The sequence below is a fragment of the Pan paniscus genome, chromosome 18 (genome assembly GCF_029289425.2).
Source record: "Pan paniscus chromosome 18, NHGRI_mPanPan1-v2.0_pri, whole genome shotgun sequence".
NCBI classification, from domain to species: domain Eukaryota; kingdom Metazoa; phylum Chordata; class Mammalia; order Primates; family Hominidae; genus Pan; species Pan paniscus.
Genome location: NC_073267.2, coordinates 92,377,323 through 92,397,632, shown reverse-complemented (window position 1 = coordinate 92,397,632; position 20,310 = coordinate 92,377,323). Strand labels below are relative to the sequence as shown.

The following is a 20,310-nucleotide window of genomic DNA, read 5'->3' as shown; positions in this document are numbered from 1 at the left end:
CAGATCACTTGAGGTCAGGAGTTTGAAATCAGCCTGGCCAACATGGTCAAACCCCATCTCTATGAAAAATACAAAAAAAAAAAAAAATTAGCTGGGCCTGATGGCAGGCGCCTGCAATCCTGGCTACTTGGGAGGCTGAGGCACGAGAATCGCTTGAACTCTGGAGATGGAGGTTGCAGTGAGCCGAGATCACGCCACTGCACTTCAGCCTGGGCGAAAGAGCGAGACTCCGTCTCAAAATACTAATAATAATATGTTTAAAGCACCAGAAAAATTATTCAAAGCTTGCAAACAAGGCCCAAATGGTTGATGGCACATCCGTTGGTTATCAGTCAGGGACCACATGAAGTTGTTTAGGAGCATGCTCTTAGTTCATCTCATTGTTTGCCCTTGAAGATCCCAGACTTTGTGAAATCGCCACTTAAGTGGTCAACTTTTGTCCAGTAGAGATGCAAATACTTTTTGTCTAATAGAACAGATAACTCCCAGAAGTTTAGGCATGATGAACATTAACCAGTTTTTATCTAACTCAGCAATCTCATCTTCACATTTCTTTGCTAAATTCCTTACAAATACCTTAGCTTCTTAAATGCCCTTTGGAATAATCATGGCATCTTACTGGTTTCTTCATAAATTACTGAGTTGAAGTGCGTATTTACCCAAGAGTCTTGGTTTTACCTTTTGAAAAATTATACATGAATAGTGGCTTGCTGTGAGGTATCTTTTCACAGCCCCAGCTTCAGATTCCAGCCTCCTAGTAATAACAGGAAAAGATAAGGATAAAAATCCCTGTGTGTGCTGGGTGAGTATGAAGCTATGCATTCGGATCAGGGTTTTCCACCTCAGCACTACTATATTTGGGTCAGGATAACCTTTTGTGGTGGGAGCTGTGCTGTTCATTGTAGGATGTTGAACAGCATCCCTGAGCTCTGCCCACTAGATGTCCACTCCCCTCCCCATGCTTGTTGTGAAAAACAAGCATGTCTGTAGATATTGCAAACTGTCCCGAGGGTCACAACCCCCCTCGCCCCAACAGTTGAGAGCCAACGGTTTAGACTACACTTCAGAAACAAGCACCATGGATAGACGTCAGAAGGATCAGCAAATATTCACAGTGACACCCGAAGAATTATTCTGGATGGAGTTGAAAACCCAGTGGAATCTGGAAACACAGATTTCTGAGCCTGCCCCCAGAGGCTTTCATTCTCTAGGTCCAGAGGACAGGATTTGCAGTCCTAACAGGCTCCCAGTTGGTCCTGGAGCTGGGTGAAGGGCCCCGTCGAAGCCCGTACTCTGAGATATGGCATCCTAGCAGCTTGTTTTCAGAAGTGTCATCTGTGAGTTAGTGCCCGAGACCCACTGTGTACAAGAGTTTCCTTATCCTCAGGGGTTTGGGAAGAGCCCTCTGAAACTGAAACACACTACAATCTCAGAGACTTTCATTTGTGAAAAAACAAAACCCAATATGGTCCACTTCTCTAACTCCAGAGTTTTCCAAAATATTAGTTTATACAAGTAATTTTTTGATTCCCCTCATTTTTTTTCCCCAGAGCCCATATTAACCTCCCATGGAACCAGTATCTCTTCAGAACACATTTTGCAAAACGCTATGCTGGAAAACTGACCAGGGAGGACTGAATCAGACACTTACGTGGCTTTGCGTGATCTCCTGTTGCTACCTGGGAAGGCTTTAAGAATCAGAGGGAGCCCAGCGGACTCCTGTCACCTGGGAGCTGGCTACCTGGGAGCCTGGGTCCCAGCCAGAGCCAGTTCAAGTCCTGACTTCTGCCCCAGCCCAAAGCGTGGTTGCTTTTATAGACTGGAGACCTATGAAGACACGTACAGCCCCTCAGCTTTGCCTCCATAAAGCCTCCCCTTCCAGCACCCAAACTCGTGGGTGGGCCTGGTCTGGGGACCAGCTCTAGGCTGCTTTCCTTGTTTCACTGTGCATGGCTAATGGCTTTGTCACTCAGCATTTTCAACATGACAAAGGATAGAAATCATCAACCCACGAGTGAGGGCAGACAGGAGTACATTCCATGGTTAGGGGACCTGAGAATCAAAGGAACTCCGTAGGGGGGTGATGGAGGGCACAGAGGGAGACGCAGAAGGCAGGGGTGGGAGGAGTTCGGGGGGCCTTGATTTGCAGAGTGATGAGCACTGGATGTAAGAAGTGAGAGCTCCTTTCCCAGCCTTAGACCTTAGATTGACTTCTCATTACTAGGCTATTGAATTCTTCAGCCGCACCAGCCAAGGGGTGCCAAACATTCATGTTAATTTGGGTAAATCCTAAATCCTTCAGCAATCTGCTATCAACTTGAGTACAATGACAATTAGCATATCAATTAGATTTCTCTCCTCTTTCTCCCCACCCCACCTCCATACCACCCCGCATCCTAAACCACTTACTACTTTTAAAAGTCAGCCACGCCTGTAATGCCAGCTACTCCTGGAGGATCACTTGAAGCCAGGAGTTCGAGACCAGCATGGGCAAAATAACAAGACCTTGTCTTAAAAAAATTTTTTTTAATTAACTGGGCCTGGTGGTCCACACCTGTAGTCCCACTTAGCTATTTTGAGAACTGAGGCAAGAGGGTTGCTTGAGCTCAGGTGGTCGAGGCTGCAGTTAGCTATGATTGCACCACTGCAATCCAGCCTGGGCAACAGAGAAAGACCCTGTCTTAAAAAAAGTCAGTAACACTAAACCATCTCCTTTTCTTAAGTCTCTGAGAGCTTTGCAGCCAGAACTCTACACCAGGGTAGGCTACTATGAGAATAATAACCACTGAGGCAAAAGATGGTTCTTAATTCACTTTACAAATCAGCAAAACAAAAGTGAAGAACCCTTGCTTTATTTCCAATAGGCCAAGGTGACCTGCAGTTCCAAATAACACAGGTTGCTTTTAATGAATCAAACACATGTAAGAACCAGCGTAGCCAGAAGGAATTAGACCCAAACAGCCTGGGTCTTAATCCTGAAACTACCACTTGCCAGCCCCAAGTTTCTCAACATCTTTCTGCTTCCGCTTTCTGATCTCAGTAGGGTGGACAGTGGGGATCTTTTGAGGAGTCACTGTGTTAATATAAGTAAAGCAAGCAGAATATCACCAGCAGGTGGTGAACAACTGTAAGACAGGTTGTGTGTGCTCACGAACAAACAGGAGCCCTGAGGCTGACCTGCCCAAGGTTTGCTTGTTTTCCTATTCAATACCAGTTTTATTTAGACATGTGTAACATACTATAAAGCTTAGCCGGTTAAGATATATGATTCCCAGGTTTGGGGTTTATTTACAGAGAGCTAATGTAATCACCACCACTATCTAGCTCCAGAGCATTTTCATCTTCCCCAAAGCAATTCTATACCCATTAGCAGTAACTCCCCATTTCCTCCTGCCCCCAGCCCTAGACATCTTCTAATCTGCTTTCTGTCTCTGGATTTGACTTTTCTGGACAGTTTGTTCCATTTCATAGAATCATACAACATGTGGTCTTGTGTGTCTGGAATTGTCTTGAGTTTGAATCTCAGCCCTAGAGTCCTAAAGCTTTATTAGGTTCTTTTATTAAGTTCTCCTGAAGTTTCCCCATCTATGAAATGGGATTTAAACCATAGAAGATATTTTATAGAGTCATTATGAGGATTACATGTGCTGATTAATACATCTGAAGCACTCACACCAGGCCTGGTTCAAAATCAGCACCACACTGATATCAGCTACTATTACTGCCACTTCTACTATTATTATTCCTCAATTCCCCCGCCCCAAAGCATCTGACTGGTAGTGGGATTCCAAAGATAAACAGAACACAACAGAGAAAACAGGTGCCTTACTTAATGCACAGTCTGGTGGAGATTGTATGATTAGGAATCTGGCTTAAATGAATATAGTCAAGTCTCATCATACACACATTTAACTAATGGAAAGCCAGCTCTTCCACCAAAGAGAGAGAGAAAAAGAACAATGTAAATAATGCAATTAAATGCTATAAAATTATATCTTGCATATATTCTTTATTATGCTCTGTACATTACTGCGTGCATTATACATTGTTCCATATTGATGGATGCATACACTAAACCACGCCTACTGTACTTTAATAGGCAACTTAAAAGATTTCAAGGCTAATGACAACTGTGTTTGCCTTAAACCCTGACCTTACAGTCTAACCTCTGAGTTAAATGCAACTCTATTGTGTGTCAACAACAATAGTAATTCAGAAATATTCCAGACGAATTAAATCAGCCAAGAAGCAGTCCACTGAGTTAGGTGTTAGGCTGCAGTGGGCCCCGACTAGTCAACATGCATTTGCCAAGCACCACTTTTTTTTTTTTTTTTTTTTTTTTTTGCCCTCCATGAGCTGTTAGTTTCATTTCAAAAATAAACCGCATAGGGGTGTCAGAAGGAGTTGGTGAATGGAAGAACTGGGTTTGGGAAGCAGACGAAAATAATCTCTCACCCTACAGCCAACAGCGAAGGCAAGCGCCATGACCTCTGCCTGTCGCTGTCTACCCCCTTGCCTGCTTTCTCATTCTTCATGGCACTCATCACCCTCCTGCAGACATCACATATCTACCTGTTCATTTTTTTATCGTCTCTCTCCTAGCCAGTACATAAGCTCACCAGAGCAGGGACTTGGCCTGTCTTACTCATTTCTGTATTCCCAGTGCCTAGAAAAGTGTTGAGCACTCAGTCAGTCCTGAGTAATATTTGTTGATAAATGACTGAATGCATGAATGAGGGTAACTGTTTAGACAGCCTCCACTTTTCTCCCATCTCCTGTCCCCAAAACATCCATAGTTGATTCCTTTGACCTCAACTGGCTTATTCATTCATTGTTGAAAAGTAATGAGAATATATCACATGTCAAAGACGAGGCCCTAAGGTAGCATTCTAGGGCTTTGGCATACTGGTACCATCTAGTGGGAAAGAGAATATCTGCAGGAGGGTGCTTAACCAAATTCAGAAGGTTTTAAAAACTACCACTACCATAATTCTTTCTGTTACCATTAGCTCTACTGAGGAAGTTTCCAGTAACGTGTAATGGTGGCAAGAGAAATCACATATATTCATACCCTACCCAGGGCATATCCTGACAGTCCAACAACTTGCCATACCTTTCCATTTTTTCTGCTATGATGCTTCCAAAGTCATGGCTGCTCCCCATGACAGCAAAGGCTCAGCAGGGAAGCACAGAGAAGTTAATGACGGCAGGGGTCACCCCTGACCAGCAGAAGATAAGGGCGAGTGAATACACCCCCAGCCACCTATTCTGTGGAGGGACCATTCAGAAATGAGCTTTACACAGTGCTTTTGTAGAGACCCAGCAGCAAGAAGCCAGTTTCCCATGACTGACCAGCTCAATGACACATTCACTGTTGGCTTGCTGGCTTTCCTTCTTCTTGGTCTCACTCTCCCCACTCGCTCACTTATGGGCCTTGAGATCATTTACCAACTTAACCCCCTGAACCCAATTCTGTGTCTCTATTTATTTAGAGGAATTCAATCCAAGACAGTGTTTAACCCCAAGATACTTTTGGGTAGCAAAAGTGCCTTAAAAATTGTAGTCCAGATAAATATTACAAAGCTAAATTATTCCTATGTTAGATCTAGTCTGAGAATTATGTTCCATAGTTGACTATTAGCATCTTTACCTTGATAAAAGTTAATGCAAATAATCTAGTGATATGGGACCCTAAAGAAGTACCATGATTTTCATGGCAACTAAGGCCAAAGAGAATGCCTGGTTCCCCTCGCTGGCCTCTGCCCTATCCCTGTCTTAAACAAGTTTGACCAACTGGTAAGGCAGCTACTGGTTTAGATTAGTGGTTGGCAAACGGCAGCCTGAAGGACCAACCTAGCTCTGCTTGTGTTTGTAAATAACATTTTATTACCCTGCCCATTCATTTACATATCGGCTGTGGCTGCTTTAATGCTACACGGATAGAATTGAACAGTTTCAAGAGAAACCAGCTATTTACTAGATGGCTCATTACAGAAAAAGGATACCTACCCCTGGTTTAAATCATTAGTTGCCATATTCGTAAGTTCCCAACAGTAAAATTTCAACACAAACAAAAAGTAGAGAGTTGACAAAAGTTGACCAACTACACTTTATCAGTGAAGACAAAAATGCCATGTATGTATTACTAACTTCATTTCACAAACGGTAGCACATTTCATCTCTATGCTATAGAAAGGCCATTCCATCAGAACAAAGAATCCTCTGCCCCAAGAGGGGGTGGTGGACAAGCTCAGAACAACACTGTCTATCACTCTACCCCATTTGAACGTTTTTCTATAGCATTATCACTAGGCAAAACTACCATATTTATTTATTTTTCTTGTTTTCTGTCTTTCTCTGCTATGAGAACACAAACTCCACGGGGGCAGGCAATCTTGTCTTTCTTAATCACTGCTGCCTCCCTCAATGCTGAGAATTGTGCTTGAGATATTGTCTTCCCCCAGTAAATATTTGTTAAGTGAATGAGTTAACCAAATAGGGAATGCACAGATAGGCACGGCCACCAAGTGGCGGGACGGTGCACACAGTGGTGAGGACCCTGTCAAGGGAGAGAGTGTCTGTCCACCAGAACAGGATTGGAGGGCAAAGGCCATGCTCTCGCTGCTCTGTGGCTAGTATGGAAAATGGAGCTGGGTACATAATAAGCACTCAACACATGTTTGCTCAATCAATGGCAACCCTCACTAAAGCACTTAAATTAACAGGAAAAAACACTGGTCTGGTAAGACAAAAATAAACTTCAAGTTAGATTCAATCCAATTGCCACACAATATAGATCCAGGTGTCTCTATATAGCTACAGACTGTATATTTCTTGTTTTCTTTTTGTTTGGGGAAAGAATTACAAAGAGTAGCTTGCAGGAAGCACTGACTTAGGCAACAGGGTTTCTTAGCATCCCTAGGGAAGAATTCCATCCAGCCACACGACACAGCAGCAGGCGAATTTACCTGCATGGTTGAAGCTGCAGGTGAGTCACGCCCAGGCATCTGTGGGCCATTCTCATTGGGATGTTCTTGCTGGGGGAACCATGCAGTGCAGGTGGGTTGTTTGGCCCTGGTCAAAAGCAAGGACATGGAGACAAAGAACACAAATGACCCTGGGCTGACCCTGTTCTGAAGGTTGCAATCAGTAGCCCAGACAGGAAGTCCAGGGCCCAGACCCACTTTGAGAGACTACGAACTCAAAAAAGTGGTCATCCCAGGCAGCTATCTTGACTTTAAGGGAGCTAGAGAACAAAATAGACAAAGGAAAGAATTTTTATATAATGAGGGGAGTGGGAAAGGAAACTTTTATACACTAGTGCAACATAGAGGAAAATAAATATGCACAGGAATAAAGACGCATGGGTCCAAACCCTGGTCCCAGTTCTCAGTGACTGTGTGGCCTTGAGCAAATGACTCCACCACTCAGAACTTCTTCTCATCGTATATAAAATTGGGAATAAGAGTCGCCTCTAAGGGTTGCAGGAAGGATTCCAGATAACATGGGTAACTAGGGCATAGCAACTACAGTGAATTGTGGTTACATGGAGGTACTTTAAACAAGTACTCATGGCACTGGTGCGTGCATGCGCACACACACTGCCCTAATAAAGCCTCCCAGGAACAGCTGATGGGCAGACACATTAAGAAGATGAGATCCCACCAGATCAAATGATTTTATGAGGCATGAATCCCGAGGGGAACAATCTTGGGGGACCCTACTAACATGGGAATTGGCAAATCCTCCCTGGGGAGTAAACTTTATTTTTTTTTAATGTCCACGCATTATGAAATGCACAGTCATTTCCCCCCTTAAGTTAGTCACATCCTGAAAGCCAAGACCCCATGACACCTTCAGACCATAAACTTCCTTGGAGCATAGGGTGAAAAGTAATACAACCAACATTTCTTAAGCATAGGATGACATCATTAACATACACTTATTTAATTCTCACAAAAATCCTGCAGGGCAAGCATAGATATTCCTTTTTAGTTGTTTTAATACAGGGGAAAACAGAAAAGGAGGGAAATGAAGTCAATTATCTGAGGCAACACAGTGTGTAAACGGCTGGGCAGGGATTCAAGCTCACTTCTAAAGCGCTAGGAGGTCTGCTAAGCAGTCCAAGGCACCAGCAGCTCTGGGTCCAGGCAGCCCCAGGCTCTAATTCTGCTCCAGCACATTTCCTAGTGAAGGCCTGGACTGTCGTGTTCACCTCTGGGTTCCCAGGTTTGCAGCGTTCTTCATACTTGGTCGGTAACATTTAAGGGAAGAAAGAAAGAAAGACCACAGAAAGAGGGAGGCAAGGCAGATGAAAGGAAGCAAAGGAGCAAAGGAGGGCACAGCAGCCTCTTCTCCCTTCAATGGATTACAGCCTCTACTGCTTCCTATTGTAACCATTACCACATCTGTAATTATTTCAAGTACTTACTTGTTTTTATCTGCTGTTCCCACAAAACTGTAAGCTCCATGAGACAGGGATTCAGTTCATCTCGTTTACCTCTGAATTCCCTAAATGCTCAATAAATACTTGCTGAGTGAAGACACGGGCCCCAGGTGGACTCGCCCACGCACAGACCCAGGTGCAAATCCCAGCTCACCACTTGTTATTCTGTGATCTTGGGTCAGTTCCTTAAACTCACCAGTTTCTTCATCTGTTGAAAGGGCACGATAGGCCGGGCGCGGTGGCTCACGCCTATAATCCCAGCACTTTGGGAGGCCGAGGCTGGCGGATCACGAGATCAGGAGATCAAGACCATCCTGGCTAACACGGTGAAACGCCGTCTCTACTAAAAATACAAAAAAAAATTAGCCGGGCGCTGTGGCGGGCGCCTGTAGCCCCAGCTACTCAGGAGGCTGAGGCAGGAGAATGGCGTGAACCCGGGAGGCGGAGCTTGCAGTGAGCCGAGACTGCACCACTGCACTCCAGCCTGGGCGACAGAGCGAGACTCCGTCTCAAAAAAAAAAAAAAAAAGGCACAGTAACTGTACAGACCTCAGCTTCTGAGGATAAAGTACCTAGGTGAGTGCCTGGCATACAGCACTCACTAAATATCTTTGTTGAGAAAAGCAGGAAGAAAAGAAGGGAAAGATAGCAGGAAAAAAAGACACGTTCGGAATCAATACTGCCACAGAACGCAATAATCTTTCTTACTGCAAAAACATGCAGAACTGCAGGAAGCAGAGGTACACCCTCTGTTTCTCACACATCAAACTTCATTCAGTGGCTGAATCAAAGTATTTTTACAGGGCCCAATTAGACAGCTGTAGGATCCTGGCCAAAGGTCCTGTTTCCTTGTAAGTGATAATGATTTAGATAATCTGCATGCATCTTTGCAGCAAATTGGAGTTCCCTGCATTCTAACATCTTTTTACTCACTTGAACCTCCAAGTAACCTGGTCCATTTTACAGATGAAAACATTAAAGCTGCTTGCTGAAGGTCATACCACGAGTGAGGGGGTGAGCTAGAAACAGGATCCAGGTCCATGGTGTGCCGGAGCCAGTTAGTATCAGGTAGCAAGAGCCCCTTGTTAAGTTTTTAGGAAACTCTCAGGTTGGTAGATTCAAATTGCCCATGATGGGAGTATTTACATCACAGAAATTGGCAAGAGCTACAAATTACTTGGTTGTATCTTGGTTTGGGTTTTGCTTTCTGGTTTGGGTGTTTCTTTAGAGTGGCCCAGTTGTTAAACATTTACCAGTATACCACTGCCTGGCACCCAGTTGAATATTCTCCTACTACACCAAAAACAGAAGTCACCAAGGCTACACCCAACATGCTGAAGCAGAGGCTTGTTAGCATTGGCAAAGTGATTGCGGAGGGTAGAAGATCATTATTTGCTTCATGTAAGACGTATTTCCAGTGCTGCTGATTGAATGTTCAAGAAACGATTAAAGGGCTTGGCAATGTTTCTCTCAAATATCTTGTGCATGAAAAGTCTCAGAGATTGGCTAATTATACAGGCTGCACGTCGGTCACTTTATTCAAGGGCATTTCCAGGCCCCCACGGTGCCCATCCTAGATGCAGGCATGGACTGGATCTGCTGGCAATACTGTAATGCCGGCCTTAGGTGCCTCTCCCAGGAACGTTCTGCAGCCTGGATTACACTCCCACATAGAGAAGCCCTCAGACCGACCCTGTTTACAATGTCAAACACCTGGTCTCCTTGTTTGACTCTTCCTGCCAATTGGAAGAGTCAGAACTTAAGCAGGCCTCCTTCACCTCTCTCTGGCCCTGCCATCTCCATACCCAGCCACCATCAAAGCCTGTCAAGTTATCCACCTAAATGTCTCTTGGATTATCTGAATAGGATTTAGTCCATTCTTGCATTGCTATAAAGAACTGCCTGGGACTGGGTAATTTATAAAGACAGGAGGTCTAATTGGCTTGCTTCTGCATGCTGTAGAGGAAGTATGGCTGCAAAGGCCTCCGGAAACTTACAATCGTGGCAGAAGGGGAAGGCGAAGGAGGCACGTCTTCACACAGCAAGCAGGAGAGAGAGGGGGCGCAAAGGGAAGTGCTATACACTTTCACATAACCAGGTCTTGTGAGAACTCACTATCACGATTACAGCAAGGAGAAATCCACCCTCTGATCTAATCACCTCCCACTGGGCTTCACCTCCAACATTAGGGATTACAATATGACGTGAGATTTGGGTGGGGACAGAGACCCAAACCATATCAGTCTACTTCAATCACCTGCCCCATCTCTGCACCGTCGTTCCTGAATCCAGCTTCCCATGATCTCAGCCCTAGACTGGCCTTTCCTTTCCATTCTTACCCAGCTCCAACCCATTTGCTACTTGTAGCCAGAATGCAAATCTGATCACATCACTCTGTACCTTTCCCTCATTACCCTCAATGGCTGCCACTTGCTCTGAGAAAAACACCAATATTCTTGCAGTGGCTGACACGGCCCCATTGGCTCTGGCACCTCCCAGCCACACTTCACATCACTGCCTTGGCTGTGTGGTGTTTCCCCTGAATAGAGGCTTCACCCAGACTCTGCCTTCTTCCTGGAATGCCTTTCCCCACCCACGCCCTCTATTGTGTCTTTGTCTGTAAGCCCTACTGCTCCTCCAGATTTGGGCTCAAACATCAGGTTGTCAGGGAAGCCGCCCAGATCCTTCATCTGCCTCTGATGTCTTTCTTATATTCATTCATTCATTTGTTCATTCATGTTTGCTGAGTACTCTGTGCCAGGCACTGTTCTAAGCCCTGGGAGTATAGAAATGAACAAATCAAGCCACAGTGTGGACCACAACAGAGCTTATAGTCTAGCGGAGGAGAAAGACAAAGAACACCTAGGCAAAATATTTAGAACGGCATGACCTCACACAGCTGGGCTTCCTTCCCTCATCGCAGTTGTCTCCATCTTAAATTATTCATTAATTGCTATTGATCCTTCCTGCCAAGCTGTGAGCCCCAGGAGAGCAGAGACTCAGTCTGCCTTATGAGCAACTGTATCCTGAACACACAAGTGGTGCTTGGAACATAGTAAGTCTTCCATAGAGATCATAGATATTTATTGGAACCATTTGGTCTCAGGTGAATCTCCCTGAAGTCAAGTTGCTCAAGTGCTTGGGGCCTAGGAGGAAAAGTCCCTAACGGCTGAACTTCTCCGGCCCCCCTTATTTGAGAAGACTCCCAGAAGCCTCTTTGGCTATAACTTTAAGTTAGATAAAGAGTCAGGAAACTTTTTCTTTTAGGGACTAAATAGTAAATATTTTCAGCTTCAGGGGCCAGTCTCAACTCTGTTGTTATAGCACAAAAGCAGCCATAAACAATTACATAAATGAATAGGTGTGGCTATAATCCAATAAAACTATTTATAAAACCAGACTGCAGGGAGAAATTGGCTCACGGGCCATAATTTGCAACCCCTGAGTGAGATGATCCCAGATGCCCGACGGCTGATGGCAGTTGAGGAGGGATACTCCGGGCAGTCTGAGTCAGCCTCGGTTCCGCTGGCAGTGTCCAGCAACTTTCCGCAGGCCCTACAGCAATCAGTCCACAGGGAGACAATCACAGAAGCTCAAGCTTCAGGTGTCTGCAGCCACCACCTTCTTCCTGCAGCACACAACACAGGAAAGCGGTTCCCTGACACCTTGAGGGAAAGAGACATTGGCCTGAAGGCCCCGTAAGGCAAGGATGGAAGCTGCCACATTCCTTCCTTCCATTCCCCAGGCTCCTCCAGAGGCTGAGCTCATTTCCGGGCCCTGCCCAGGCATGTGGCAGGGCTGTTGATGGCTGAGCAGCTGCTGCCCTCCGCCCCAGCCCGGCCTGCGTTCAGCTAGGAGACACAGGGTCTTTGTGCCTCTGCAGCAGATCGGGTGACGCTCATTGGTGTCTTTGAAATGAGACATGACACGTCAAAACGTGCCTGTTGTTAATGTTAGTTTTCAAGAATTTGACTTCTGTTGGCAACTGGCAGAGGAAAAACAATCACTTTTTTTCATATGTGTATATGGAGTTATATTTACTCTGATCTTTGGGGTCTGTAGCTATGGAAAACAAGAATCATCTGAGGCTCACCTGCTGGTATGGGATGAGGCAGACAGATTAGTCTAGTATTTACAGAGCCAGAGAGCATTAATTGTAGCATTAACACTGTGTGTAGAACGGCCGTGGGTGTTAACTGTTAAAACAGATATAAAAACATCACACAAGCTCCAGGACGGTGCTAGGATGTGACAGTGTCCTATGGATAAGGGTACTTGGCCAGGCGCAGTGGCTCACGTCTGTTTATCCCAGCACTTGGGGAGGCCGAGGCAGGTGGATCACGAGGTCAGGAGTTCAAGACCAGCCTGGCCAAGACGGTGAAACCCCGTCTCTACTAAAAATAAAAAAGTTAGCCAGGCCTGGTGGCGGGCACCTGTAATCCCAGCTACTTGGGAGGCCGAGGCACAGAATTGCTTAAACCCTGGAGGTGGAGGTTGCAGTGAGCCGACATCGTGCCACCGCACTCCGGCTTGGGTGACAAAGCAAGACTCCATCTCAAAGAAAAAAAGTAGGTGACAGAGCTGCAGATTCAGCTTTATCCTGAAGTTACAAAGGTGCTGAATATTAGAGCAGTGTTCCCGGAGGCCTTGGCAAGTCTAAGTAGAGTAAGTTATTGTGACGTTCTGGTTATGTCTATACCGTGAGGGAGCAACACTCATGGAATGATGATGCCCAGGTGTCACTGTTCTCCAAGGACAGCCATGCTCTTGGTAGAACACTACATAGAGCAGGGGTTCCCAACCTCCAGGCCACAGGCCAGTACCAGTCCATGGCCTGTTAGAAATCAGGCCACACAGCAGGAGGTGAGTGGCCCGTGAGCAAGCAAAAGCTTCATCTGTATTTATAATGGCTCCCCAGCACTCGCATTACCGCCTGGGCTCTGCCTCCTGTCAGATCAGCCGTGGCACTGGATTTTCATAGGAGTTGGAATCCTGTGTGAACTGTGCATGCATGGGATCTAGGTCGCCTTCTCCTTATGAGAGTCTAATGCCTGATGATCTGTCACTGTCTCCCATCACCCCCAGATGGGACCATCTAGTGGCAGAAAAACAAGCTCAGGGCTCCCAGTAATTCTAAATTATAGTGAGTTGTAGAATTATTTCATTATATATTACAATGTAACAATACAGAAATTAAATGCATAATAAATGTAGTGTGCTTGAATCATCCCAAAACCATCCCCCCACTTCTAGTCCGTGGAAAAATTGTCTTCCACGAAACCGGTCCCTGGTACCAAGATGGTTGAGGACTGCTGACAGAGAGGGTATGCAGGCCTCTATATGATCCCAGGGTTTCAGAGTCCCTTGGCTGCTGGTGCGTGATGACATTTTGTACCAACACACTGGTGTGCCAGGGCTTGTACTGACTCAGAGCTGCAGCGTGTCACTTCTCTGCATGACTCTTACACCTGAAGCAATGATCTGGGTGCTATGTCTCTCTGGGTGCTATGTCACTCTGGGTGCCTGTCCAACAGTGCCGCCAGTAATGTGCTCAGGGAGGGGCTGCAGTCTCCTTGGTCATGCTGTTCCAAAGCACACATCAATGGAATTCAATCACAGGGAAGGAGAAAAGGCCAGTCCCTCCCTTTCCAAATAGTCCATCACTGAGAAATTAACTGCATCAATTTGGTCAAACCTCAACATTTGTGAAAGCAGAGGTTCCAAACTCAAAAAGCCCTAGGGGCAAGCAGGCAAAATTAGTGAGCACAGAAGGATGGGTAGTAGAGAGTGGTGAGGATTATGGCAAGCTACGGAGGCACGTCCTGCCTAAAGAGGGCAGTAGTGACTCAGCCCTGTCAAGTACGGCCATGTTGAAGTGTGGATCTAGGGTTGCCTGACCTGACTTTTTCAGAAATGCTAGAAATCTGGATTTCTGTTTTTATTAATGTACAATTTTCAAAACATTTGAGCCAAACAAACTGCATCCATGGCTAAATTTAGCCTGTGGCTGCTACTTGGCAACCTCTGCCCAGAAGCCAGAGTTGCAGGTTTGGGATAGATGAGTTCCATTACCACCAAGCAGATGTCTCGAGGTTCAACCTGCTAAGCCAGAGGGTGACACATTCACCTCCACAGACCCTGGCTCAGTCAGCACTTCAAGTTAGAAATGTCCTTTCTTCTCCTCTCCTGCCTTCCCCCAAGCTGCCTCTCTCAGCAGAGAAAGATGACTTTCCACCCTAACTCTAGAATAAGGCCACTGCTGAGTGCCTACTGCAGGAGCAAGAGATCCTACAGCCCAGTCATTCATTGTCTGTGCAGCCCGTTCATACCTGAGGAGCCAGGCCTGGGATCCCAGGTGGCTGCAGAAGAAGCGGGCTGTGGGGAATTATATTGGCAGCATCCTTCAGGAGGGTCAGATTCTCACAGGTGCATGGGTACCTGGCTGACAGCTAAATAGAAACAATGCCAAAACCACTGGTCACTTGGTTTGATTCTGTCCAGCTGATTATTGTAATTGGATGACAGGGGGATATTTCCTTCTCCTTTTCAATGAGTGATGGAAAGTGAGTGGACCTAGCTCAGGAGTCACCCTTCTGGGTGGTTATGTAAGGGGGAAGGTTATCTCCTTCCACAGGCAGAACTGTTCCTGCCTTTTGGCTACCTAAAGAATAAAATCAAGTCCAACCAAAGTCAAATGCCAGGAAATTTCAGAACTTCCCCACATTCCGTATTGTACTGTCTACAAACATCTTTGAAATTTTTCCTGCTCCAATACTCAGAGGGGATACAGAGTCAAAGAATGAATTAGAACAGAACCAACTACAATAGGGGGAAAGAAAGAAAGCAAGAAGAAAGCTAGCGAGAAAGCAAGAGAGCAAAAGAAGGAAAGCAAGAAAGAGAGAGACACAGAAATAAATACAGTGAAAAATGGCAGGATTTCTCATTTGGGGGTGATTGTGGCAAATAATGTGGAATAAGGAGAATAGTTTTGTTTTGATGGAGTTGCTGCATTGAAGTTCTTTAAAATGAGCTGTAGATTCAGAATTTTGTAATGCTGTGGATGGAGCCCTCTTCTGGAGAAATTTTTCAACAGGTATTACAAGATCAAAATGCAGAGATGTACACACTCACTCAGACGCGCACACAGAAACACTGTTGGCTACGTAGATGATATGACTGTCATTCAGGTGTAAATTAAATCCATAGTTTGTCCTTTTCCTACCTTCCACTAAATATAAATTAACTAGACTCCCCAAGCAATTGTATTTTTGGGAGGAAATAAGGATGTTTTCAAGAACCTAGCTACACTTTAACCTAAACATTGAACTTCAGATTGAGGCTCAATTTACACATCCAAGAGCTGATACTTTTAGATAATGCAGTTATTGAGTATGTTGGTTTGTTGGGCAATTTCACTATAACACATAGAGGATACTTCTGGAAGGAAATAGATTTTACTTAATGGAAAACCCAAGGGCTAAAGATAGAAAAGGGGAGAAGGGAGGGAGGCAGAGTAGGAGCGATCAGCTAAGATGACTGTTGGGGCTTTTAGTATAGACTGTGGAATTACACAAATTCCAGATTACATACTCAGCTTTGCAGTTTATTAAATCTGTTTTGGGACTTGCTAAAAAAAAATATTCAGACAGGTGAACTCTATCACTGACTCCTTTCACTACATATTCCCTTTCCCTAGTGCTCTGGAAATCTTACAGGCTGTCATGTATTGACCCTAGGGGGGCAGGGGGCAGCACCCTCTTCAACCCTGTGTCCTTTTCCTCATCCAAAAGGTTCTGCAAATAAACACTGCTCTTAAAACATAACACACAAATTTGCAGGAGCACTATAAGACGCTGATTCTCATTGAAAATCCTGAAAATCAAGATTCTGACCCCAAGAGAGAACTCCCCACTTTATAGCGAAATCTCAGAATTCCATGGAACATTTTTAGTCACTCCCAAGTGACTGTCCTCCAAGCCTGAACCCCTCCCTAAATTCCTAATTCTTGGGGGATTACTCACTCATTGTTAGAACTTTTGGTTAGTTGTAAGTGCTACCCAAATAGGGAGGGGAATCACATTTACCATGGAATTTCTTGCTCATTTCTTTCTTGATTTGTTTCATAGTCATTACTTATCATAGGCAAATTCCAGAGGCCACTTCTGGGACAGACTTTCCCAAAACACCCCAGGGGATAGGAGAGGTGACTGTTCAACGGTGCCAGCTTCCAGTCATTGTTGCTTAGAATTCCTCACCTCCTACCAAAATGCCTAAAACAACAACCAAGCCAATAAGCTTACAGAGATTGATGGCTTCCAAAGCCAGACTCAATGCTTTACAACTGTGGTGGAAAAAAACATACAGGCTTGCCTGAACACCACCACGGCCGAGTGACTAATTTGCTTTATTACATTGTTTTTCCCTTCTGTTTTCTCTCTGCCTCAGGAAAGTTTTGTTTTTGCTTGTCGACTCAAAGCCTCGAAGACTTTCCCCACTTTTTTCTATGGCACACAGAGTTCTGCACGTGAACTTCTTGCCGGTTAACTGGATTGCATCAAAAATGATTTCTCTGTGAGGTACTATTGCTACCAGGATTTCAACTACTATCCTAATGTGGACATTTGCTCTGATATGCATAACAATTGAAAATAGAAATAAGCCTCTCAGAGCAATCATTTCAATTCACAGCAAAATCTCTGCTTCCTTCGTCTAAATAAATAGAGTGAGCCTTCAGAACCCACCTGTGCCAGCCTGGCCCTGGGTGAGGAGACACACCAGTTCATTTGCAAAAACAACCATGCACAGAGCCCTTAGTGCATAAAAATCGATCTTGGGGCCCTGTCACGCGGTCTGTCTTGCTTTAAAGGAGGCATAACTTTGGGCAAGCCCTGGAATATGAACTGAGGTTGAAACCTGCCAAGAAAGAAAGAGGACTGTGAAGTCCTGGACAAGGCAATGGTAAGTGCTCTCAGACACCGACAGCTCCCAGAGTGGCAGGCATTGCATAGGACATCCTGTTGAATGCAATCCTACCCACTCAGCAGCCCTAGGAAGGCAGCAGATTATTTTACAATGGAGAACTTGGAAGCTCAAAGAGGTTAAACAACTTGCCGAAGTTGGTACCACTAGCAGATGGCAGGAAGGATCTGTCTGAATCCTTTCTGTCTGAGGCATGCTCCAAACCGCCTTGCTAATTTGGGGTATATGTACACACATACAGCCTTGGGGTCTCTAGGGTACAGGACATCTGGAAAACTGGTTCACAGCCAGGCTTGGGATCCATGGCAAGACTCAAGGCTGTAGGGACCCCAAGATAATCAACCAGAAAAGCCTGGTAGAAAAGGAGCTATAACTGGGCAGTCCTTAATCGGGACTGTATATCCAAGAAAGAAGTCAGGAGCATGGGAGCGGGCTCAGCAGCCGGGCACTTGAATCTCCCCTGGTACTATCACCCATCACTGCATTTCTGAGATGTTAGCCCATTTCCAAAGTCTAAACCCAACATTGCTCTAACAGTGGTCTCCCTTAGAAGGCTGCACCAGTCTCCCCATCCCAGACAGTCCCTACCTGGGAACCCAACTCCCTTCCCCTGCCTCTCACCCGCAAACTCTCACCTGAGCCTCTACCCCGGCCAGGAACTCAACACTCATTCCTAGCACCCTGAGGCACTCCCTGTCTCTTTCCCTCCTCTCTGCCCGGCCCTGCCCTGCCCTGGCTCTTATCCACCCACTTGCAGGCTGCCAGCTCACTCCAAGTCCCAACGCCTGCCAGAGAGGCGATGGGGGACTGGATCGGGGTGCTCTCCGAAACCACAGGCCCCTGAGCAGCGCTGGGCGTGCCCCCCGCAGCGGCCAGCACCCCAGGCCTGGCCTCGGAACGCTGCTTTCCTGCACTCAAACTTCCCAAAATCTCTGAGATGCAGAGGTGATTGCAGGCGGACCGCATCTCCCTCGCCCCCTCTCCTGGTTGGCGGGCCCTTCCCTCGCGCCGTAGCGCTCTGAGGGTTAACAAGCAGCTGCAGCCCGGGTGGGCAAGGCTTGAACTTTTCTCTGCGCTCCGCTCCCGCTCAGGGAAGGCAGCAGAGGCGGCAGCCCGGGATCTGGCCGGAGCTCCAGCTGGCTGGACAATAGGGGTGCGGGGGGCTGGGGCCTGCGCCCTGGCGGGGGACACGCTCCGGCCCTTTCGGGCCCGGGGTCTGGGAGCAAAAGGACCCCGATGCGGGTGCGGCCGGCGCCGGCGCCTTTGAGCGACAGCAGCAGCCGGGTTGAGGCTCTCTACTGCCCCGAGGCGCCTTCCAGCGGGCAGCCGGGCTGTACCAGGGGGCCCGGGCGCCCTGGGAAGTCGGTGGTGCCTGCTCGGCCTCTCCAGCCCCGCAGCCCGCAATCCGGACCCGAGCAGCGCTTCGGCCGCTGGGCGTTGGGCTGAGGAAAACCGCGGCTCGTTGGAGTCGCCTCCAACTGAGTCTTTCTCCAATGCACCGAGCCTCCGGAGGAGGGAACCAAAGTTACCCCACTTGATGTGGGCGAGAATGTCGCCCCTGCTAGCAAAAAAGGACTGGGAGCTCTCTCCTCCTCCGGTTAACGAACGTACACACACACACACACACACACACACACACACACACGCACGCACGCCAGAGTGGGAGCCCGTGTGTGGGGGTGCCTAGGATCTCTGGGCTCAGAATGACCTCCCTACCGAGCCCCGATCTGTCTTCGCCGCCGCGACCGGAGGCCCCGACCCCCCGAAAGCCCCCTCACCCTGCCCGTGCCGGGCGATCCGAATGCAGAAACGGGGCGCAGAGCGCGCCCGGCAGCCCCTCTTCCCTACCTGGGACAGGAGAACGCACAGAACGAGCGGAGTTCTCGGCTGCATTTTGTCCGACTAGAAGCGCCCGGCGGCGTTTTCATTCATGCACGCGGCTGCACTGAGCATATTTTCCGTGGGAGCCAGGCTTTGAGGAGAGGCTCTGCCTCGCCAGCCAGCCAACTTCCCAAATAGATCAGCAGCAGCATCACGAAAGCATTGGGTAGAGGCTGATGACCAGGACCAATGGCTTTACAAGACGGATTCCTTCATAACGCTCCCTCGTTTTGCATGGCAGATACGGGGTGAGCACCTCGCGAGGAGCGAGCCCCGCGGAGGTGGCATCCCATTTGCTTCTTTGGACTGTTGGGGCTCAGCCTCACAAATCACGCTGGGCAATGCCAGCTGATTCCACTTTTCCAGAGAATGGAATTGCACGGGGACTGGCGGCCACTTCCAGCCTAGTGCAAAAAGATTCTCTTTATTAAAATGTTAATAAGATCCACTCTATTTCCAATAAATCAAATAAAATGACCCCAGCAGTTCCAGCCCTTTCTACGCCTGGCAAGCCTTGGCAGTGGATTTTTTTTTCTTTTTTCCTTTTTTCCCCCCATTGTGGCCCAAGTCATGATGGTGTTTGGTGTTTCCCTGCCATCTCACAAATCACAAAGATGACAGATCAATTCGAGCTTGCAGAAAAAAATTCCATCAAGGGGCAATAGATTTTATTAACTGCTCAGGTGAGAGTCAGACTAGCCACCTACTCCTCAAATGTGCATCTGGCACCAAAGCTGGGATCTGGATTGGAGGGAACTTCTTTTTTTTATATGGATGTTACCTTTCAGAAGCTCTGAACTACCTCCAGGTACTCAGAACAGCAGTAGTCACTGCTTAAGGGATTTTATAAATGGGGGGCTTTGGGACTGAGGGTAAGAGGGACATCTAGGTCTGCCTTCCCTAATAGGAATCTAAGAAAATGCAGGGAAGACCTTACTGTATCATTTCCATGCAGCCTTCCTTTAGAAAGAATTTAAGGTGTTTTACAATAAAGGACATTTGTGC

General features: G+C 46.7%; 1 protein-coding gene across 3 annotated transcripts in view; it reads right to left on the bottom strand.

Annotated features, from left to right (window-relative positions):
* CDH13 (cadherin 13) overlaps nt 1-19,681 on the bottom strand; it is a 1,163,636-nt gene extending 1,143,955 nt beyond the window's left edge. For 2 of the 3 annotated variants that reach the window (XM_003820879.5, XM_063597784.1), the window contains exon 1: nt 19,273-19,681. In XM_003820879.5, coding sequence (XP_003820927.1) covers nt 19,273-19,317 — 45 coding nt within the window. In that variant the 5' untranslated portion in view covers nt 19,318-19,681. Of the gene's footprint in view, nt 1-6,968; nt 7,075-19,272 lie in introns of all 3 variants that reach the window. The other variant, XM_003820881.5, reaches the window with a different exon arrangement.
* Between the last annotated feature and the right edge of the window lie 629 nt (nt 19,682-20,310).